Source organism: Trichogramma pretiosum, unplaced genomic scaffold, assembly GCF_000599845.2.
Source record: "Trichogramma pretiosum strain Unisexual culture from Peru unplaced genomic scaffold, Tpre_2.0 scaffold24, whole genome shotgun sequence".
Lineage (NCBI taxonomy): Eukaryota > Metazoa > Arthropoda > Insecta > Hymenoptera > Trichogrammatidae > Trichogramma > Trichogramma pretiosum.
Genome location: NW_019641611.1, coordinates 1,229,651 through 1,253,762, shown reverse-complemented (window position 1 = coordinate 1,253,762; position 24,112 = coordinate 1,229,651). Strand labels below are relative to the sequence as shown.

At 39.9% G+C, this 24,112-nt stretch overlaps 3 protein-coding genes across 3 annotated transcripts; 2 read left to right on the top strand and 1 right to left on the bottom strand.

Annotated features, from left to right (window-relative positions):
• The first annotated feature begins 905 nt into the window (after positions 1–905).
• On the top strand, positions 906–4,256 carry LOC106648243. The gene is made up of 4 exons (XM_014364974.2): positions 906–1,183; positions 1,253–3,552; positions 3,625–3,878; positions 3,943–4,256. Exons 1-4 carry the CDS (start codon positions 1,109–1,111, stop codon positions 4,122–4,124), a joined length of 2,811 nt encoding a protein of 936 aa, XP_014220460.1. The 5' UTR covers positions 906–1,108; the 3' UTR covers positions 4,125–4,256.
• A 2,991-nt stretch (positions 4,257–7,247) lies between these two features.
• LOC106648191 (sodium- and chloride-dependent GABA transporter 1-like) lies at positions 7,248–17,608 on the bottom strand. The gene is made up of 9 exons (XM_014364882.2): positions 16,758–17,608; positions 11,269–11,445; positions 10,982–11,185; positions 10,098–10,398; positions 9,668–9,851; positions 8,961–9,603; positions 8,602–8,904; positions 8,360–8,527; positions 7,248–8,258 (listed from the first exon to the last, which is right to left on the bottom strand). The coding sequence occupies exons 3-9, from the start codon at positions 11,141–11,143 to the stop codon at positions 8,169–8,171; spliced, it is 1,851 nt and encodes a 616-aa protein (XP_014220368.1). The 5' UTR covers positions 11,144–11,185; positions 11,269–11,445; positions 16,758–17,608; the 3' UTR covers positions 7,248–8,168.
• Positions 17,609–21,021: 3,413 nt separating this feature from the next.
• LOC106648426 (uncharacterized protein KIAA2013 homolog) lies at positions 21,022–23,922 on the top strand. The gene is made up of 8 exons (XM_014365327.2): positions 21,022–21,232; positions 21,312–21,579; positions 21,651–22,122; positions 22,190–22,427; positions 22,493–22,737; positions 22,809–23,036; positions 23,124–23,398; positions 23,470–23,922. The coding sequence occupies exons 2-8, from the start codon at positions 21,396–21,398 to the stop codon at positions 23,655–23,657; spliced, it is 1,830 nt and encodes a 609-aa protein (XP_014220813.1). The 5' UTR covers positions 21,022–21,232; positions 21,312–21,395; the 3' UTR covers positions 23,658–23,922.
• Positions 23,923–24,112: the final 190 nt, after the last annotated feature.

The window sequence follows — 24,112 nt, the reverse complement described above, 5'->3', positions numbered from 1 at the left end:
GTATGCGGCTATGTACAAACGACTCGGCGAAGAAAACAATGACGACGGTTAAGTGGAACTTTTTTTTAGACCCGACCACCCCGCACCCGTCGTGTAGTCGATGATCGACGACCGGATCTCAAGGGAAAACAGGATTACCAACTCTTTTGATTGATTACAAATGTAATTCTACATATCTGCCCTTGGAAGTCGATTTTTCACAATTTTTTTTTCTTTCTTGCTGTCTCTATGCTATGTGCATTTCAGTAACTAATTTAAATCAACGTGTTTACTAGAATTTTTCGACGTTTACTTATTCCAATAGATTTTGATGTTTAGTGAATTAATTTTTATACCTAACTTGACATTTTTATCAGATATTCTTATGATATTCTAAAAAGTATGAACAATTTATTCAATGTAAAAATTTAAATAGAAAATTAACGAAACAAATGCTGATTACTCTACACGGTACAGTATGTCCATGACAGTTTTAAGAAATCATTTACACTTTATAATTTATTGTTATCAAACAAGTCCTTAAACTTAAAGAAATTTCCGGTCATCATAAAACTCTTAATGTGGCATGTTTACACATGAACCATCGATAAATACTAAATGACAACTTCACATTGCCTCAAATTTTTCTGTTCCAGTTTAATTGGAAACTTGGTTAAAATTTTGACAACAATGAGAAATTATATTACATAATGAAATATTTTAAATGTGTTGCATTCATATTTCACAGTAAAAAAAATCAATCACATTATAAAATCGATGAATAAGAATATCAATTGCACCACGATAAAGACTATTGAGTTGGTATTGAATTTGAAATGCCCGCTTTTTTCTGGCAACGCGAAGCTAGCCACGAGCAAAACCGCGCGCGAAATGATGTTATGATTACTGTTGGCGGCGTGTCGTCAACACCATGAGCCATGGCATCTGTGCGAATGTTCATTACTGTCATTCAAATTCAATAATGTAAACAATAACGTTGTGTTCCAAGTGTTTTCAGTGTTTATTTTTCAAGGATAAGCCGGTGCAAAAAGTTTATGGTTGCATTGCAATCTGTGATGTTAGTCCTACCTGTACTTACAACTATTCTTTGTTTTACACTTCATGAAAAATGCAAGGCAACCGATTTACCTCCGATGAAGAGTCAGGACCTCGTTGCACGTCCAAACAAGCATCACAATTCCACGTAAGATTTTAGAATTTCAGAGGCTGTTCCTTTACTCCAACTTGTTTTTATAAATTTTCACCATTGCAGATTGTGCCTCCAACGCCGACAGTTCCCGAAGTATCTCTTATTTTAGAAAAACCACGTCCACCCTTGCCTTCTGTCAATGACACTTTATCTCGTTCAGTACCTGAGGCCAAGGCAAATATTGCAAATTTTTCTAGCATTAGAGGAAGTGAATCATATGCAGCCTGGAGAGAAAAGCAATTTCCTCAGCAATTTAATAGAACTTCACCAAATGGATATAATAGAGTATTTTCCTCGACTCAAAATAGTACTCATTTACAGAATTCTCATTCTCCTACTCATCATCAACATATTAAAAATAATTCAGAAGTTTTGCATGAACATAATTTTAAGCAGCCAAGTCCAAATTCTCATAAGCGGTTGAGTGAATCTGAAAAGGCCAAGAAAATAGATAGTATTATTAATAAATACTCAGCCAAAAATAATCAACAAGACCATTTAGTTCATAATAATCACTTGCATGATAATAATGATGAATATAGACGTAAAGTTCATTATGCAGATGAAAATATTCCAAATGGCAGAGAGCCTCCAGCACATTCACAGACAATTGATGCTTGTGATGTTGGGTATCGATACAATATTCAAAGATCTCATCAGAACCCCCATATTGATACATATCATCATAGATCAATGCCAGTTGGACATGATGGTTATCTAACTCAAAGCAGATCATTGCAACCAGTTCATTACAATACAGAGTGTCACCAACGTTCATGTAATTGCTGCAATTCTCATAACTCTCACAATAACTCTAGTGGAGAAACAGACACTGTGAAACATTTATTGACAATTATAACAAGCCAAAATGAACAAATTAAAAGCTTACAAAAACAAGTGGAAAGATTGTTAAAATTACACGAACAAAGCTTGAAAACAATGAAGCACTGTACATGTCAACCTAATGGAATTTTTTATCAAAATCATACTTATGATCAATCAAAAGCGACTAATTTTATAAAAAGTAACGAACAAGTCTTTTCAGATTTGAAATTGAAAGAAAATGATAAAACTAAACAACAAGCTATTTTAGAACAAAAAGTTTCGATTGGAGTTATGACAAGTTTTGAGCTAAAAGTTCAAAATAACCAAGCCATAAATAAGGATAAAGACACAAAACAGAAAATTGCTTATGAAAATGCACTACCCAATGTTCCCCAAACATCAGAGATAATTAAAAATCTAGTTAATGATACTGGAGAAATGATCAAGAAAAAATCTCAAACATTCAACCCCTACGCCTTGGATAACATCAGTGAGGCTTCGGAAAGTCATTTATCGTCATTCCGCCAAAACCACTCGTCTGCAGATCAACGTCAATTCGAGGAGAATCACGAGTCTTTGGAAGTTCAAACAGGTCAAGCGTATGAAGAAACAACTCGCGATTGTGAATTAAAAAATTCAGATTCTAGATTTAACGTAAAAGAAGTCACGAATAAAAACGATGACCGGCTTACAAAGGAGCAATACGCAATGGATAAAACACGCGAGAAACTTAAAGCCCAAGAAAGAGAAAGGCAGTATAATGCACAATACGAAAATCGACGTTTCGAGCCAATTCGCGCCGATGGACGTGCTTCACCTTTCGAGGAAAGACGTGCCTCGCCCTATGGCAAACCAATTTCTCCCCACGAGGATCGAAGAAATTACGAAGATCATCGAGCTTCGCCATACGAAGAGCACAGAACTTCACCTTACGAAGAACAGCAGCATCAGTACCGCGCCCAGAAACAACCAGTTTTCGAAGAAAAACCTCGCGATGACAATTTCACGACTCCTTATGAGAATAGGCGCGCGAGGCACCCACCACGTTCCAGTGCGAAACGTGCTCCATTCTACGATAACAAGCCCGTGAACGCAATCGAGAGGCCAATGCCAACGGATTTCAGAAAAATGAAAAACAACAGAGCAGATCACGTAGCCGAAGAGTGCCTTAGCTTGAGCAGCAGTGAGCTAGACGTAGAGGAACCAAGTCCACCTAGCCCAGAACCAAGCATACACGTAGACATGCAGGAGTTTTCGAGCGAAGGTGGAAGCTTGCCACCACAACGAAGCTCTAAACCAGGCTGCACCCTCTACGATAACGTGCTGTACCAAGTCAATCAAATTCTACAGAATTCAAAGCCATTAAATGACGACGACGACGATGACGATGACGATCAATCCGACGACATGGATAACAATTTACCTAAGGGTAATGTCATCATGGACACCGTTAAAGCAGCAACAATGGAACAGCTTGCCAAGCTAGGAATAAGTTTTTGTGAAAACGTTGATCAGCGCGATCCAAACTTCAACAAACAGTAAAATATTTTCGAATTTAATGAAACGGCTAGTATATGTATGTGAATTTACATTTCTTAATATTCTTGCAGAGTCTTGTTCGATGCTGCTTATTACGCGAGCCAAGGACACGACGCTCATATGGCAGCCACGAGCATCGAAACCAATACGAGTATGCACATGAAAGCTCTGGCCATGAAGTACTTGAACGAAGAGCAACTAGTCGACATGCAGAAGCAGCGCGTTAACGTCATGAAGCAGGCACCGGCAAGCATTCAAAATTCCAATATGTCCTTCGCGACGATGCACTACTTGCAGCGCTATCAATTGCTACCCGGTGGGAAAGGTAAAAATTGAATATTTTTTAACCACTCATCACGTCTGAACATAATTTCGTTTTTTATGTTTAGAACCTCCAAAGGATCATTATAAAACACCACGAAAAAATGTCCATGAAAGAGTGACGAACGCGAGAAGAAGAGCCCCAAGTCCTCAGAGATATCCACAGGCATATGCAGCTAATCCAAAGGTCAGTTTTCCAAGCAAAATTTTAGACATGTCAACTTTAAAGCAACAGTCGAAACTTTTGTAAAGTAGTATTATTCAACATGTATGTTAATTCACGTCAAACGTGACTTATCGAACTGAATTGTTAATAGTTTTATACATACTTTTTTAATTTTATACTGATGAATTGTAAAAAAGAGTATTACATGTAATAAAAAATTATTTTTTAAGAAATGTTGAAAATTTCTTTCGACCAAGTCACTATAATCATAATTGAGAAAATCAACAGAGATACATTAATTGAATTTTATTATACTTTAATTGATACATACACAGATCGATAATGTTTTTGTCCTACTCGGCTAACAATAATAGTTATATAATTTTTCATATACACTATGTTTATGTATAGAATAATTTGTTTTTCGCGTTGCACACGCATATTCTCGCCATTAGCCTATTTATGATATAGATACGCTCACTATCGCGTACCATATAACATACTAATTTTCTGCTCGTAAAAGAATCAAGCGAGAAACTATTATTTCGCTTAAATAATTTATTATATAATAAAATGTCAATTTCATTTCGTGGTATAAACGTTAATTTTGTTAATTAACAAGACGAAAAAAGTGTCACACATCGATCATACTCTAAAAACTAGGGAAATAATATTGCTTTTATAAAATGAATTAATTTGTATAAATCATCATTTATAGTTGTATCTTAAATTAATACTTATGTAGGCAGATTCGTCGTTCGATAAATTACGTATCGTACACGTTCATCTATATTATCAACAAAGCACAAAGATTCATACCGCACATATTATAATAAAGAGTGTTTTTTTTTAATTTTCTTGCCTTTCGATAGGCAACAACAAAAAGTGTAGAGCCAACAGTAAAGTTCATGATTATTTTCCCAACAAAAATAATTTCGAAAAATAGGTTTCCGCAAAGTTTTCTACAAATAGTTAGTGAATTCTATTACAATGTTTGTTAAATGTCTGACATTGACTAGATTGATTGATGTATTGGCTGTATTTTGTTTGGTTTGGTTCGGTCAAAGAAAAAGTTTATTCAAAAACAAACAACCGATCGCTCTAGCTTTTATGCTTTCATCTGATTTTCAATAGTAAAGTTCGTTGTGTGCTTGTAAACTGTTTTGTCAGTAAATTAATTGTACATATCACACGACGTTATCTCATCATATCTCATAATTACATATAATTGTTTGCAACAACGTTATGTGAAGTATATATAGTAAATATGTATAATATATGTATAATAATATATAATAATTTTTATTATTTTTGGCATCAATGGAAGACAAGAAGTTTCAGTGGTTTTTGTTAGTCTGTGCCCAATCTTACTCTCACTCTTTCGCACTCTCAATCTTTGCTCCCGCGTTTACAATAATATATCAATCGATCGATCAAAATATACTTTATTTTCCAACACGTTTTCAATCCTCCGTGGCAATGACACATATTCCTCAATATATTTTTGATTAATATTTTATACCTATATAATATTTATAATATGTATATTGTATGCGCTTGCATAAATACTGGAAGAGTCGTGTGTTTATTGCAATGATAAAGCATCCTTTGTAGAACAGTGATATGATGATCCCCCTTTTTTCAAAATATCATTGAGTATAGGTTTCTTAATGGCTACGATTCAACGTCGCGCATATATATCTATATACGTGATAATAATCGATATATACACGTCTTTTTTAAAATTGTTTCAGTTTAACGTCTTTCAATAATACCATAGTGAAAATTTCGCGTCCCAAAGATAAATTTGTTGATTTATTTTTGTTTATGAGATTATTCTAAAAAACTGTTTATTTTTGTACATTTTTCGTCATGCGCGACAATATAATATATCTGTAAATTAATTTAATCGACAAAAATATTTCAAATGGTACAACAACGAATCAACAAGATGCGCGGGGTAAGTGTAAAACTTACGTATAATATAGAGTATATAATCACACAATTGTATGTATATAATATATAATATAATATATAATGTATACACATCATTTTCTTTTTGTTGATATATCTGAATCGAACTATAGAAATGGTCATCGTCTTCAAGAATTTTGTAGACAAATATTTTCACTAAAGTAATAAATTAAAATTTTTTACGTTTCGTATTTTGATAATTTTGACTTATAAATAATGCGCATTTTTGTTTCAACTTGGATCTACAAGTTTTTTTCTCTACAATATAATTTATCCGTCCGATTTTATATATTTTTTAATATATATATTTTAATATCAACAATTAAATTTTGATATAATATCTCTGGTCATGTTCCTTTTCTAGTCATCATTCGCTTATAAGTGTTTGGAATCTTTTATTTGTATATCTGGAATATATATAATATTTATAATAATATATGTATAAGGACTAAGTCGAATCATCTTGGAAGGCCCTATATGAAGATGATACATTTTCTTTGGCTATGTTTTGAACACCTTTGTATTTTGAGCTAAAGTATAAATATACTAGTCATCTAAGGCTAGTAGGCGCGCTTTACTGACGCGAGACGCAATGCAAATTATTTTTCAACTACTCCTATCGAATATAATATATTTTTCATTTTATTGTCATTGTGCAAATAACATCTTTTCATATTTACTATAATGATTTTAGTGTTATGCTGCCTCTGACAAATAGTCTCATTACCCGATCTATGTTTCGAACCAAAAAATTGGTCCGACATTTCACAGGTTTTTGTCGTTTTGTCGCACGCATTTTTGTACCTTTTCTTTTGAATTCGAAGGTTTTTGTCTTTCATCCTTCGAGAGTCATCTAAGCATTGAACAAACAACGATTACAGTTTTGTAGATATAGTTTTTTAATATTAATTATCGGTATCGTTATTTGATACACAAACAACTGTGGCGTTATAACGCGTGCTTGGTGTTTAATTTTTTTTCTCTCTGAGAATATTTCCTTCCCAATGTATGATATAAATCACCGTAAATTGATTGCAAAGAGCATAATAGCACGGTTAGAATTTCTTTTGTTAAAAAGTACCGATATCTATAGTAACATGTTTAAATATAGTTTATGTATATCATGTAAATGGAAGACAGTGATTCGCCCCAACCTGCATTTGTATTATGTTTCAACATTAGTGTAGACATATAATTTTTTATCATTTTTGTGGTCGTATAGTTTTTTTTTTCTTGATTATATAATTTTTTTGTTCGATTGGATTTAGTGTACTTATAGTTTTTAACAATAATCATTTGTATAGGCAAGACATAAGTCTGCTACTCTTAATTAAATTACTCTGCCAGTCGCGAAACACAACTCGAGATATGTATAGTCGAACAAACATAAAATTAAGACGTTTTTGATGAACTCAAAAAAATTCTCGTATTCTACAATATCAATTTTTTGTAATCGTCTATAATATGTGTTGCGTTTCATCCAAGGATCATTGAAAAATCATTCAAAAATTTCTCTCATTGTAAATATTGTCTCTTTAGAAATATATAAAATTTTTTAGTGTTACTATAGTCCGAAGAGAGTCTAGACACTTTTCGAAGGAAGCTATTTTGTGAAATTGATGTGCTTGTTATGCGTCTTTTTTTTTTTTAATCACTCGATATGTTGATAATGCAAGTCGCGTAAAATCAATTTGTCCGAATTGTATCGGAAAATCGTTTCATTTCTACAGTCGGAAAACTAATTCAATACCATAAATCGATCGAATGCGTATATAATATATGTTTCTTCTCACCCGAGAGGGTACATGAGCGACAATTCGATGTTCCTCGTATTAATGAGTTTTCTTGATATGACGCAGTTAATCGAAAGATTCAATTTCTCATGCGATTTTTCTAGCGAGCGCAACGTGTCTTCGACATACTTTTGCATTAGAGTTCTATGTAACGGGTTTTAACAGTATATTGACTGCGCGTATAGTTGGCGATTTTCCTCGAAAAGTAAAAACGAAAAAATTAGCAGCAGCTCCGATTTCCTTCTCTTTTGTTGTTATTGTTGTTGTTGTTGCTGTTGTTGTGTGAGTGTGTGAATATTTTTGTATAATTTTCTCAATCGTTTTTCTCTCTACGTATTGTATTTCTTTAACGGGAGACGGACTACAGAGGCGTTAGCTCGACGGCCGAGTGACCCATTTTTGCGCGCAGCGTGGATACATCGTCCTCTATCCGGATTAATTGTTTGATTTTCTGTAGAGGAGAAAAAAAAACAAAAAGGAGATGATAATTCAGATGTCGAAGTAATGAAAAGCCAATGATGCGGCTAATACGAGCTCAATGATTATACTTACAGTCTGTCTGTCGCCAGGAGTTGTGACCCAGGCGTAAATCATGTAACCGGGTATGCAGAGCATCGATGACAGAGCCGTCAGCCAGCCGAGAACGTGCGACCACCAGGGGTACTCGTAGTCCAGGTACTTGATAGGTGTCCATTGCACCAGATTAAAGAAGAAGACTCCCTGAAAGGAAAAGGTCGCATTGATCGAAAAGCTGGATCAGCGCAGGGGCGGATATCATTTATTGGAAAACTTACAATGCAGATGACCGGCGTAGCGAAAACCCAGCAAAACTTCCACCAGATCATGGGATAGTAGCCGATCATCTCCTTGATACCGTCGTAGAAGCGATTGACGCCGAAGAACCAGCTGATGGCTACGCACTCGAAGAAGATGAGGAAGAGCAGACAGAAGCCCGAGACGGCGTACGAGTCAAGGATTTGGAAGATGTACATTCCGCCCTCGGAGATGCAGGAAAGACCGACGATGTAAGATAGGAAGCACACGATGGCGATGAAGATTTCCTTTCGGCGTCGCAGAAGTTTCGGCCACTCGTCGACCTGCGCGGGAGTATCATTGTAATGCATTCTTCAGTCACTGCCAAACGTAAACTCACCATTGCCGTGATGAAGCCTTCCATGGTGCAGAACTGCGAGTCGAGACCAATGAGCAACAGCATGAAGAAGAAGAGACAGGACCAGAGCGGCGCCCCGGGCAGTTGCAGCACGGCCGAGGGATAGGCCAAAAAGGCCAGACCTGGACCGGACGCAGCGACCTCGGCCACGGGTTTCTGCTGCTCGTGGGCCATGTAGCCGACCACGGAGAATATGACAAAGCCGGCGAACATGGACGTCGACGAGTTGACCGTGCAGACGATGAGGGCGTCCTTGTAGACGTTGTTGGTGAACTTGTTGTAGCTTCCGAGGGCCACCAGGGTGCCCAGGCCCAGGCCGTACGAGAAGAAGATCTGCGTGACGGCGTCGATCCAGACCTCGGACTCGCGCAGCTTCGAGAGATTCGGGCTCACGTAGAAGCGGATGCCCTCGAAGGCGCCGGGCAGCGTGATGCCGCGGATCAGCAGGACAGTCAGCAGCACGTAGGGGAAGAGCGACGTGAAGTAGACGACTTTGCCGGTCCACTTGACACCCTTCCAGATGCAGAAGTAGCACATGATCCAGACGAGCAGCAGAGTGCCGGCCAGCTCCCACCTGATGTTGCCGATGTGCTCGATTCCCGGGCTGATTTGCAGGGCTCGTCGTCTGTAGCACATTGCGTTACGTTACGCACGTTCAAAGGGTAAACGCGCGAAATAGTGATACTCACTCCCAGAACTCTTTGACGGGATCCGTGAGATCGGAAGCCGATACGTTGATGTGATTGAAAGTGCAAACCTTGACAAGGGAGTGGTTCTTGGTTATTTGCTGGAAGCACAGCAGATTCTTTCTGTCGAACGGGTTGACACAGTTCTTCGTGTTCCAGTAATTATTGCAGCTGCCCCAGGGTAGCTCTGCAAGCCCACACATACACACGCGTGCTCGCTCTCAAAACTCGTGTACATTTTTTATACGTATAGAGGCGCGCTCGCGATGATGAGCGACAAAAAAGAGCCGTACAAACGCGCACGGATCAAAGAGGGCCAGAGAGAGTGATTAAAACTAAAAATAAAAATATCGACCTTGCTGCTACTCTCTCTCTCGCCCACACACCGCGAGCGAGGCCTGCAGTGCATCGGATTCTTGCGACATGTACTCACCGCTGCGCATCGACATGAAGAAGTAGAATATGGCCCAGGCCAGGATGACGATGTAGTAGACGTTCATCCAGCAGGACATGACGGCGGCCGCGTAGCCGATGCCCTTGAAGAGCGGAGCAATCTTGAAGATGCCAAGGCCACCGATCGTCATCATCTGGCCCAGCGCCAGCTCCATGAAGAACATCGGAATGCCGGCGAGAATCAGCGTGAGGAAGTACGGGATGAGGAAGGCGCCGCCTCCGTTTTTGTAGCACAGGTAAGGAAACCGCCAGACGTTGCCGAGACCGATCGCCAGACCCACCTTACATACGAAAAATTATCGCGTTTTTTTATTTTGTTGACGCAAAGTTACGAGACTTTTGAGCCGAATAATAAAGACGTTTGGTCTCAAAAATTCCTACATCGTTTAACTTTTTGTTACTCGTTATTTTTTATAACGCGTACATACATGCGTGTGCAGCTTCTATAGCACATAATTTATGTGTAGCGTCCGAAGCTGTGCCGTATATATCGATTACGAACGATTTAACGAGGCTCTCGATATATACGGCGACTCGTTGTCCCTATTCATAAATATTACACTTCCCCTCGAGTCTTGTCATCGTATATATCAATTCGCCGTCTATGAAGTAAGCGCGAGCTCTGCACAGATTAGTCAGCTTGGAAAGTGGAATTTTTCGCAGCATATGACATAATAAGTCTGGCTATGCGCGCACAAAAGCCCTTAAAGTCTGTATCGTACATGGATTTTATTACATTTTCTCTTCTTCGATTCCGTTTCAACGAGTCTCGCAGGAAGCTGCGAGAGCTTCGATGCTCTCGAAATGCGTCGAAATGAGATTTTCAAAAGAAACGAAAAAGAAAAGAAAAAGAAAGGTACTCACCACGCTGAGAATAAAGTCGAGCTTGGAGCTCCATGTGCCTCGCTCGGGTAAATCCTTTTTGTTGCTTTTGCTCGTGATGACGCTGGACGAGCCTGCTCGTGTCGCGTCGGCGCCCGCCTCCGGGTCGTGCACGTCTGTCTCTCTCCCGCTCGTTTCCGTCATTTTGCTAAATTATATTTTCTATGTACCTCGTGCCTCTCGAGTCTGCGGGATTTACATGTTATGCGCGTGAATCACTAATTTCTGCCTTTATTCGTGTCATGGTACAATGCGCGTGTGTGTCTTACAATTTACTCGACAGCTGCTGCTCCGCTGCTATGTGCTGCTCCTTGTCGTCGACGTTTGCTCTCGCGTCTTTGCTCCTTCGATCGTCGCTACGTATAGACACTCTAGTTGTCGTCTCAGTTCTGTGCTCTCGGACTCGTGCACTTACGGTCCATAATGAAGCATTACTGCTGGTGCACCTGAAACACGAGGATAACATGCACAATAAACGACGGATGAAAAATTCCATTTTTACGAGTCGCTATTGGTTAATGAACGCGCTACGTTGTCTCTATCGAGTTGCGGCGAGCAGCAAATCGATGCCGAGCTGCCTGTGCCGGGGAACTATCGGATATTTATTGAAAAACGATTTGGCTCATTCTCTCACTCGGATTTATGTAGTATATCGTGCGCATCGCCTGCCAACTCTCCAACTTTTGACGGAAGAATATATACTTTACTTCCAGTTCAAGTAATTAGATCAATCATTTTATCAATTTATTTTACCTTTTGATTCTCTATTACTCATGAATCATCGGCATACTTTTCATCAAAAACTAAGTCAATTTTTCAATTTCAAAAGTGATGCTTAGTCAAGTCAATTGTAGAAATTTATGTTAACGATACAATAATTATGCAAATATGTGACAACACTAATTGTTATTTTTAAATGTTTTAACTTAAACCGTTGGACTATAAATCACAACTATTCGTTATTTTCATTTTCATGTTTTGTTAAAAAATGAATAGTAGTTTTACAAATATAATACTAAAAAATAAATACTTTGAAAAATGCTGGTAAACTGCACTTGACAGAACTTCATAAATTGTGACATTTTTGTACAAGACTCAGATAAATCAACCACTCGAAATAATATATTAATTCAAAAATATCATTTTCAAAAGCACAATTCAAAGTAATGAGTAATTCAAGTTTTTAAAAATATGTTCATTGTCTGATTAAAATTAATTTTTGTTAAACTTCTCAATTTACATTCGAAACTGTAACATAAGTTATTTGCACATAACAATTCCGTCAGTAGAGCATTGTATACTAGAGATTCATTGTATACTAGAGCTTGCTGATATAATTTGGTACTTGACATACATATAAACTCTCTTGGAGTGCGTATGCATACAGTCAAAAACAACATTTTATCTTTACTTGAAACTGGAAAGCAAAATATGCGAATTTGGCCTATTATATTTCGTGTATGAATATACTTGTGATGAACGTAAATACATCGATTTATCGTCCACGTTACTTCATTACAAGATGTCAATCGTCGAAGCTAGTGTAGACAGACGGTCGATGCATCTAGCCTGCATATTACACGATAGCTGAGAATTAATCAGTGCCAGTAGTCCTATCGGAAATATTTCAAGGCGGAATCCACTAGATTTGGATACGTATACATGCAGTGCCGTATAAATTTATAATGTACAGTCGCACAGCTAGATTCCAGAGATGAATATTTTCCATGTCAAACCTCATCTCGTAATAATAATAGTAATAACGCGTGCAAATGATTCTGATCGAGCATTTAGAATATTTCGAAATTTTCGCAGCGTTTTGACCAAGACTAACATTTTTGATGTTTTTGTTCGAGCTTTTGTCAGGCGCATAAAGAAAGGAGAGGATAAGCTCGTTCATCCTGGAGTACGCGTCGATAGGATAGGGCAAGTCGCGAGCTTGAGATGAAAATCTGCGGAAACCGATCGTCCCAGGCATCGTCGTCGGTCCACTTTTCAGGAATACAAAGAAAATGAATGTGTGTATAGCCTCTGGGCTCTCGAGAGGATGGGTAGACACTGAGAGAAAGAGAGAGAGAGAGAGAGAGAGAGCGAACTTTCTGGGGCGTCATAATCGATCTAGAGCGCAGCAGCAGTGGCAGTAGCAGCGAACTTCTAACCCCCTCGTCTCGTATATACTATATAGCATAGGCGAGAGAGAGAGAAGCTGCGAATTCGTGCATGTGAGTAGATGGGTTATATAGTGCTATATAGTCGGACGACTCCCTCTCTCTCTTCCCCCTCTTAATTGGAACGGGCATTCGCCAATCGACTGGCCGCGTTGCGACCTCTTTTCCACTGTCGACACACTGCCCGCCGTCCGACGATCTTTCCCAATCTACCATCCCATTACCCATTCGTATCATCAGAGAGAAGAGCGAGAGAGAGAGAGAGAGAGCGCAAACGTCGATCTCCGATGCCGATACACGTTCAAAGTTACATCGATACGAAATTGCCCGCATGTCGTGTCGCGTTCGTGTCGTTACGACTCGAGACCATCATCCGCCCTGAGTACCTCTTTTCTTGGACCGAAGCTACTCTTCGAGGATGTCTTTGACTTTGATGTATATTGACAGGACTTTGGGCAGAACTTCGGGGGTAAAAATCAAATGACACATTTTAAATTACTCGGAAAAAGCTCTAAAACTGTAATAACGAGCTTTTTATTTTTAAAAGACCCAAAAAAAACTATTATTGCTGTAATTAAAAGTCATGAGCGAAATGAATGGCAGACAATGTAAAATACGTACGCTCATTCGAGCTGTCCTATAAAATCATTCTCGATTTATGGCAAAAATGTGGCGTATAAAGGAAAAAGAGTTATGTATAGAAACGTGTGACACAGCTATACATTTACGTGCGAGCTTTTTCCTTCCTCGCTGCAGCTGAGCAACCCCCCGACCCACCATCAGCTACTTTTTTCCCACTCCCCCCACCCATACGCGTCAAAGTTTCAAGAAAGTCGTAAAGCGCGCGAGTAGCAACTTTTTTTGCGTCGAAACGTCGAGTGCTTCCGTCTTATCGAGCCGTATAATGAAGAATATATATACGCGCCAGGAAATGGAATCCATTATTGAACATAATTAAGGGCGTTTATAGAGCGCGCAGACAATTGGAAATTGCATCCCTCTGGCTTTTAAGATCCGAGAGGCGGCGAGAAGAACAAATAGATCCTTCCAAGCGACTTGGTGCGACCCACATTGTGTGTTGTGTACATATATAGACAAGTATAAAATGTGGCTGCAAGCAAGCAAGCAGTCAGCCAGGCAACAGGGCGACTTCGACATCCGATTCCAGCATACCAGTGGACGATAAAGGGGTAGCTTTTAAGACGTATTGTTGGAAGGAGAGAAGGCAAGCCGAGCAACATCCCCGAGCACCAATAAGTCAGTCAATTTACGATAATATATAAATCCTATGGTGAGGTCCCATTTCGATTTTTGTATACACGCAGTCCAATAATCATTGTTTACCCTTAAGCTTGTTTATTTTTGGTTTAAAGTTTTTCTAGACATCTTTGGAATATAAATGCCATTAATTCATGAAGATATATCCACCCGCTTATTCGGATTTATTCAAATTTATTCTGGGCTGTTCAAAATTTTTCATTATTCATTCTGCACTGTTCAACGTTGATTCTTTTGAAAAGCGAGTGTAGCACATTCCAGTGCACGTATTCTGCAGTCAAGCCACTTTCACAAATAATTTTTTTTTTTTGCGCGGTATAGAATTTACGAAGCATACTCTCTTGCATATACGCTTGGATTCATCGCAGTAGCAGAAACAGCAGCAGCAGCAGCAGCGGGAACTTTTTTTCATTATAATACAACCAACTCTTCAGTATATCGATGATTCCGATTCGAGCCACGTTTTTAATATACATAAATATAGTATGCGCACACATATACACAGGTTGCTAGAGATTATCTAAAATCGTTGGTACATTGTACGCGTGATACAAGTAGTATCAAGCTGTTGTTCTTTTGTCGAAAAAGAAGAGCCAACGAAGATGAGTAGGAGGACTGGAGGGCAAGGGGAGGAAGTAGGATGAAAAAAAAACGAGAGAAGAAGCAAAAAGACTCGACAACGGCGAGATTACAAGTAAGAGAGAAAGTCGTGTGATACAGAGATTGCAGTGTGTCGCTTATCCGCGAGATGATGATGTTCATATTCTCTCCCTCTCTCTCTTTAACTTTTTTTCTCTCTATCCTTGGAGTGAAGCCAGTTTTTTCGGCGTATAAAGAAAAAAACTTTTGTTATTTTTCTCTTTTTCATTGGGCGAACTGCTGTTACTACTACAACTGCTACTACATACTAGTACTACCACTACTACTATCACTACCACCAGTACTACTATCAAGACTACTACCACTGATGCAGTTCCGCCGTCCATTTCGCTGTCTTTTCTGTCTTGACGGAGTTTGTACCTTCTCATGTGCGTATACACTAGCAAGTATGAGTTATACTACTGCTGTTGGCACTCTTCTCTCCGGGTGCCAGAGTATATTAACACGTATACAGTCGCAGGTTTCCTTTGTTTTCAATCGCGTACTTTGACTTTTCTTGTGATGGGCCACTCTTTGCACCATTTGTCTTTTTGCATTATGTACGATATAAAGTCGAAGCTTACGAGCGACACTCGAACTCGTCGATTATGCCAGCAGAAAAGTGCCGTAGAGCTTTCTTTCATCTTTCTATAAATTGCAGTGCAAGAAGTTATTTTTGTCGCTCTTTGTCGGTGACTGCTGCTCTTGTTTATACTCTTTTCTACGTCTTTTCTCTCTTTTTTCTTTCTTTCGAGAGATTCGCAAAAAGTTCTAAGTAGGCCTTGTCAACGCCGAACGAAGCAAAAAGGAATCAATGAAGAATGCGCGAATATATTTGTTGTATGCAGGTTGTGGTGGCTCACTATAATGCAATGGAATGCAAGGAAACGCGCGTCTGGTATTTACGCGCAGGGTGGCTGTTCGCAAGATCCCAGATCCTCAGGAAGGAGAGAGAGAAAGAGAGAGAGAGAGAATGTATGCAAGTAGGGCCTAAGGCGGGGCGAAGGAGGGCGTTGCACGCCGTTATAAGTAAATACATAAGATTAAACTCAGCGGTAAGAACACTAATTATGTTATGACTAGAAAAGACGAGCTTTATACGCCGCAGAACATTTAATTGGAAATTTTCAAAATTTAACTTGATTAGCATTAGGAATGCGAATTTGAAATTGATGTGGTCATTAACACGGTTAGTATGCAATAATGTTTGAAGGCTAGAAGGAGAGAGTGAGTAAGAGAGCGCTAGAGAGAGAGAGAGAGAAAGAGAGGGAATAGGTGCGCATTAATATGCATGTCCGGCGGATGAGGGCATCCCCCTTTTCAAACTAACTTGGTGAAGCTGATACAGAGAGAAGTACGCAGGCAAGCACGACGATGGAAAAACATCACATCATCTTGAAAGCTTGCGCGTCTCGTAAAAAATTAGTCACTCATAGAAGAAAGGATATGCGGGCGCTTGTGTATAGGATGCCGTGGGAGCGCCGAAAAGTGGCCTAGTCCTGCAGGCGCTGCGAAGATGCATCGATGTCAGGTCCGGGAGTAAGTTAACGAACTTGAAGCTGTGGTCCGTGTGCGTGTGTGCATGTGTGTGCGTGAGCGAATAGTGCGTCGTTCGAGCGGGGTTTTAGTAAGTGAAAGCTCCAAGAGTGGAGCTTTTAGTATATTTACATTACCTGTGAAAAGCTCGGCTGGAGTGCTTAAAGGAAAGACGACTAGGATCGGGCAGGCCAGAGCAGTAGCACACACAATAGCCCCGTTGTACGGCAGCAGCACTGCTCTAGCTATTGGCGCTGCAACAACTGGATGCCACTGCTTCTCGTGTATGTTGTTCTCGTTGTTCGCTTGGCTGGCTGGATGGCTGCAGCGCGTTGCGCGCGCGCTCGTTCACCTCCCACCTCCTCCTCCTCCTCCTCCTTCTCGGATGCACTCCTGGACGCGCGAGCTTTCAGCCTGCACGCACACTCGCACTCGCTCGTAGAACTTGCGAACGTTGAACGTCCTTTTCCTTCCTGCTGCTGCGGCCGATGCAGAGCTCGATGTAGATGCGTGTCGGTGCAAGTCTATGCGTGTATGTATATGCAGCGAGGTGCAGGCACCCTCAGGCAGTTCTCGTACCAAGCTGGAGTCGCTGCACTCACACTCTCTTTCACGCCGACAGTGGGCCACTGTTTCGCGCGCAAGCACCCCTTCGCTCGAAAGCTCGGTCCCGAGTAGAGCGGTGCAGTTCGGGGCAGTCGTTCCGCAAGCTCTCGTCGCAGCTCCTCGACGCGTGGCGCACTCGCTAAATTATTTACTCGCTCGACGATTTAAGGCACTCGTTTGTGTATCGGGTACAAATTGGAAGATCGCGAGTTGGCGACGCAAAGATCGGAACGATAATGAAGCACGCGCACGACGCGACGAGAGGCAAAGCTCGCGGCCAACTGCGTTTCTCGACTCCTGCACTTGTTTGCTGCACTGCACTGCCTGCGCTCGCCAGCAGCAATTGGATCTATGTCTCGCTCGCTCTCCTCCGCGTCCCTCTCTAGCTCTCTCTCTCTCCTCTTCGGTGTAGGCCGACTGACCGAGTGCGCGACTGTAGCGCGTTTAACTAGTGCTGCTGCTGCTGGCTGGACTCGCTACCCCAGTCACCCCGTCGGTCGGTCGTTTGGTCGCGCGCAGCCGATGCATTGCATATCTCGTGGGAGACGGAGCGAGATGTGTCACACGCACACTTAGCTAACGCGTTGAGCGCAATAAGCCACGCATTATGCATTATATATGTTGCCTACGGTATGTGTGTATACGTGTCGCGCGCGTATATCGCCGATATATGTACCGAATCGGGTATATATCATAATCAGCGCGCTTGCCTTGTCGCCGGTGCAGGCCATCGTCGTCGCCTCAACCGCCGCCGCAGCCACGCGATTATGTATAAAAGTATCAGCATCGAACTGCCAGCAAGTGGCTGCGATACAGCTACATCTCGTATTATATCGATGCTCATACGTGACTCATTCGAATAATTTCGACGCGATATTCAAATACGTATGTATTCGGTGACGACGTGATGCACGCAGTGCACCATATAATCCGTTTACATGTATTATATATGTATGTGTCGATGTATATCGTACTGTGTATCAGTAGCAGCGATACTCGATGCTGTATAGGTGCGACGCGGCTATGATCAGCGACCAAGACGACTATGTAGGAAGTTCCTATATCCGGAGGGGCCACATGTATGCAGCAGCAACGTGACACCGATACGCTCATATATTCCTGCCACATCCGTCCCTCTTGCTACTGATGCTGCTGCTGCTACTGCTATTGCCACTGATATCACACTGCATCATCTGTACCTAAGTAATATTATTGATGATCTGTGTGTGTGTGTGTGTATACAGAGCAGCTATTTGCATGTGTATATCGTCGCATTACACATCTTTCTCTTATACCAGCGCACGAATTATCTTCTAACTCTGAAGCTTAGGATCTAGGCAAAGCCAATGTTCATGACAGTGAGATGCTTTTTCATAAAAAGCTTTTCATTGGCACATTTTTAAAATTTTCCTATCTTAAGTTTCCCTTGATGTTTTCAGAGTATAATTTAATCTAACCACCTTTTATCAGAAGAAAATGGAAAAAGTTAAAAAAGCAATTGCAAGTTATAATCGACGAGCTTTCAGTAATAAAAAATTGATTGATCCTACAGTAGCCGCAATTAATCGACAAAGTCTATCGAATAGCCGCACCAGAATAATAATTTCAATTCCCGACAAAGAAAAAAATTTACAGAAATTTACTCATAGATATTTCCTACGAATTCGTCAAAGGATTATATTGCTAGAAAAGACGGCAATACGCGTGTCTGTAGTAGCATCCCGTCGACTTGCGCCAAAAAGCGAGTACAAGTCATAGTCGCTCGTAGAATCGCAAGTGGCAAGAAGGAGACGTACAAGATTCTCACTGTTATGGGTTGCTGTATATATAACGCGGGCGTTCGCGCGCGCCCGGACAATCGCGGCTCATCCTCTCTTTCAGTCGACACTTGCCTCGCTTTCGCAACTCAATTATTCAGCGCGACGCCAAGCGCAACAGTCTCGCGCACGATTTTTCCTCTTCGATATAATACTTGGCAGCCGAGAGGCAAGTTCGCATAGCTGCGAGAGTCGAGAAGCCGAGCTTTTCGCGAGGCATTGTGCGCGAGAGATCTCGTTACAATGGAATATCCGCAAAAGCTCCTCTTCGGGCAGCGCCGACTTTAACTCACTGCTACTGACAACTTGACCGAATGCTCCTTTAGCGTCGAGTTCGCACGAGTATACCGAATAGCAGCAACCGCAGTCCATTTGCATTCCCAACTGCAATAGCTGCGAGCTCCTTACTGACCGAAAAAAGCACGAAAGAGCGATCAACTATAGGAAAAAAATCCTGGCCTCTACATATCGTTGTAAGAAAAATGGCACGAGCTGGTAAAAACGTTGCTCGGTTGGCATCTGCTCGTCCGCGCCGAAAGACGATGTAGGATAATAAATTTATAAGCTCTTTAATTAATATAAGTAGACGAATAAAGTTTGTTGCGCAACGAGCACTAGAATCAGCAGTCGCAGTGGACGCTTATAGTGCGTCTAATCAGTGTCGATTATACATGCGCACGCATACGTACATGGATCGAGCGACGAGTACTCGTGTGCGCGCTTACATATATACGTACGCTTACGGCATTATATACGCACGAGACCATAATGCATATGCGAGAGGGGAAGTTTCGAACGTGTATAATTAAAGCAATACTTAGTGCAGAATGAAATGATATATAACACTTGGCGGTGCCGAGCGTAGCGTGTCACCGGCAATATCATGAATATATATTTAACAAAAGACGAGACGGAGCAGCTCGAGGCCCTTACCTTGCGAACGAGAGAAAAAAAAAGCTACGAGGCTCTTCCTCGTCGTTTCGTGGCCTGGATATATATTATATATATATGTATATGTAGCCGTCGCGTGCGCTCGCCTACTTACATCTCTTTAATCGAGTCAAATTGAGCCTGCAGCCACCGCGCCGCAGCCGCGGCTTACATAGGTAAGACGTCGTCGTGTACGAGCTCTCGGAGCCTCGGAAACAACACATTACACCCAATGATGTGGCTTTTATTACGTCGTACACGGCTCGATCTCGAATGAACGTATAATGCGCGTACGACGTAGCTCGAGTCTAGCGGAGCTTTTCATCAATGTTGCCCGCAAGTTCTCCGCGGAAAAGTCGTGCCGCGGATTTTTTGCTCGTTAACTGCGCCGCCGTCTCGTTGTCGATGCGGATCGGGCGGTGTTGGCTGGAGCTCTCGCGAGCCAATTCAGCACGTAACACGATTTTAATCGCGGTATCCGCGCGCGCCTTCCAAACTTTGCCGTTTAATATACGAGCGTCAATGTCAACTTGGCAGCCGAGAGCAAAAAGTGCGCGAAATTAAAAGGATCGCATAGCTTCTTCGGGCAATATCGCTTGCTCTTAATGGGCACACGAGAGTCGCAGGTCTAACTCTCTCGAGCGCGTATCGTGTCTATAACTAAGTCCCCAAACACATATGCACGTGCTAATAATAACGCATTGCCGCCAAGCCGTCAATCATGGCACGGCAGCTATTTTAAAAGCTTTGTACTACTTCTCACGAGTAGCAACGGCGGCATCAAGGGGATGTGTGCTCGGCCTCCATCCTCCCGCGGCTCTACATCCTCGGATCGTCACTGCTGCGGCTCTTATTACGAGTACTAAACTTATCGTTTTGCGGCGCGATACGTCCTATGCATGCGATGTTTTGCGCGCGCCAAATGCTCTGGAGTCCCTAGGCCTCGTGCTGCGGGATCCCTATTCCCCTCGTGACCGCCTCCCACCAGCTGCACAGCACAGTGGCCGAGTCTCGCAGTCAGTTTGCACCCAATCTGCGCGCGCAATCCGTCAAAACTGCGCAGGTGACGACTGTACCGGCGTTATTCCACACTTGCAAATGTTGCACCGATATCAGCGTCTGCAAGTGTGTATGTGCCTACTGCTCTGCGCTAAGTGCAATGAGCCTTCGAAATGTCATGTACTATTCGAACTTGCGCTGCTCGTGATTGATTTCCTGCACACGATTGCGAAATGCCGTCTCTTATTCGTGATTTACCCGTAAGTTATCGCGCGTCGTGTACATCGTTTCGTCTACTTTTCGTGAATTGTTATTAATCGAAGCGCTGCTTGTTTTTAGGTTATCGATTGTTTAAACAGCTGATTTGGAGCACAAAGTCTAGTGATTCCCATATAAAAAAGTTACAAAGAAAATTTTAACAAAATGAGATTTGGAGGAGGAATGTTCGATAGACACGAGTTTGGCAAACGTGTCAGGCGTCTATTGGATGGCAATTATTCCTATCGCAAAATACTTGTACTGCTCATCATTTTTGGCAGTTTAATTTTGTATCTTGGCCCATCTATTGCTCAATGGCTATTTTCTACTAGAAGAGAACCCATTGAAGGTTTATACCATTCTTACCTAGTACATAGTTCTAATTATCAAATCACTTAATCAAATAACTTATATGTTTAGCTTACAACGATCATTGTATCAATGAAAAACTTGCTGGATATTACTTTGATGCGCTAGATTACAATGTTAATATCTTGTCAAATCCACCTAAAAAAGATGAAAATAAGTACCTACCGTATGTGGGAAATGGTATTTTTGGAATTCCAATACAAAATGAAGCATGGATATATGTAAAAAGTGGTAGGACTTTGTCTTTGCCAGTGAAATGGCAACCATTGATCGTTTATCAGATTCCGCAAGATGCTATTTACAGAGAAGCATCTGTAACAGATTATACCAAAGGTATAGTGTTCAAGTACCAATGCTTCCGAGATGGTTATCAAATCAGTTATCAATATTATGCTCACAGACTACACGAAGGAATTTTTGTTCAAGAAATTAAATTTTCTAATCCATTGTCTGTCTCTCATGAATTTCCTCTAAGATCTCAAGTAACTAATTACTGGACAGACTCACACTTAGAAACCATATAGTTAGTAAACTGTTAAGTATTAATCATGCTTATGAAAAAATAAATACTAATTTGATTCTTTTTGCAGTATGTACGTCAAGGGTACTAAACAAGAATTCAACTTAGCTTCTGGATATATTACAGTGCCCAATTCAAATAAAGTTATTGCAGTAGCTATTGTATATCAGTCTATTTCAAAATTTATTGAAGTAAAAGCTAGAGATTCATTTAAAATTGAATATTTTACAAGTATTAATTATAGTGAGCCCGTAATTATGGATCAATTTTCCAAAGAAAGAGATAGTGTTAAAAATAGGGCTGTTGCTGTAAGTTGACTTTTAAGTATAAGTGCCTTCCATTATTTGTATTTTCTAATTATTGATTATTTCAGGCTATGCAAAAAATTTTAGATGATCGTATTCATAAAAAGAATTTGAAGCAAGATCACATAAAGACATGGCAGCAGTACTGGAATTCTGGGTTTAGAATAAGCGATTCAAAAGCAAAAGATGCCATTAATGGTTATAAAATTAACTCAACAATTTATTATATATTGAGTCAAACTTCTAAAGGAATGCCAGATATAGAGAAAAATGTTAAAAATAATGAGGGTTGTTATAGAGGACATCATACTTTGTATGTATTTATTTTTTGAAATTATAAACAAAATTTAGTAATTTCTTATAAATTGTTTTTATATCTTATAGAGATGCACCTCGCTTATGGACAGATACTTCTACTATAGATACAATAAATGAATTGGTAAACTCATGGTTTATAACTATTGAAAAACAAGGATGTGAAAAACTTTTAAAAGGTGGTCCATCTGCAGTTTTACAAGCAATTGTTCTAAGTCTTGGAGGTTTGAGATTTAGCAGTCAGCATTTGGAATTCAATGTTGAACCTTCAAATTTGCACAGAGACTTTTTATTTAGGTAGTATGATAAAATCTTGTATCATTAAAATTATTATATTGTAACTGATCAATTTTAATAATTTCTCATCAAATATTTACAATCCAGGAGAATCAGTTATGGGAATGTCACGCATCTAAATATTTCTGTAACTGTTAACGAAGAAAATCGCGCAGTTTTAGCTGTAGCTTTGGATCGAAGTGATAGTATTTATTATGGATGTGATGCTGGTTGTCTAGATCCACCAGTGCCACTTGGCCAGTCGTACATTAAATTTCCTGTCAAACTTACTAAACCACTGACAGCAATTTTATACATAACTTCAGATTATCAACACATGCAAGAATTACAAAGTGCCTTACATCTCCGTTCTATTGATGAAGGTAACGTTTTATATGAATAATATACATTTAAATTGGTTCTAATTAATATAAAAAAATTACTTTATTTTCAGCTCCTGCGCACACTCATGATATTATGGCAATACACAAACATGGACATCAGTTAGGAGGTTTACCAACTTTCTTCTGGGTTAGCATATGTTTCTTAATAGTTATTTTTCATCTATTCCTATGTAAATTAATAGTTTCTGAGTATTGGGATACTAAGGGTCGTGGAAAAGTGCGTTACAATAAGTTATAATTTGTATAATTAAAATTTTATTATGATCTTGTTATGCCTTGAGTAAATATATAGTATATTTTTACAAAGTTATCATCTATCAATGAGAGAGATTTCCAGGCTGTAATATGTCGCGAAAAAAGTGCATGAATGAATTTTATTGTTTGTGTTATTGAATTTTCTGAGAATGAATGTTTGTAAGAAGATTTAAAACTGTTTTGCTCTTGAAAGTGAAAGTAAGATAATAATCATATTTTCAAAATAAAATTTGAATATAGTATTTGGATTTATTTTGGTTTTTAATAATTCAAGTGGATCTTATAATCGTATTTTTGGCAGTATTTATTTATATAAACTTGACTGAAACTCGTACATATAAATTTTTATAAATATGTAAATTTGGACAAGAGATGATAAAATACTGATACCATTGAAATATGTGCAATTGAAAAAAATAACTCATTTATTAAAAAAAA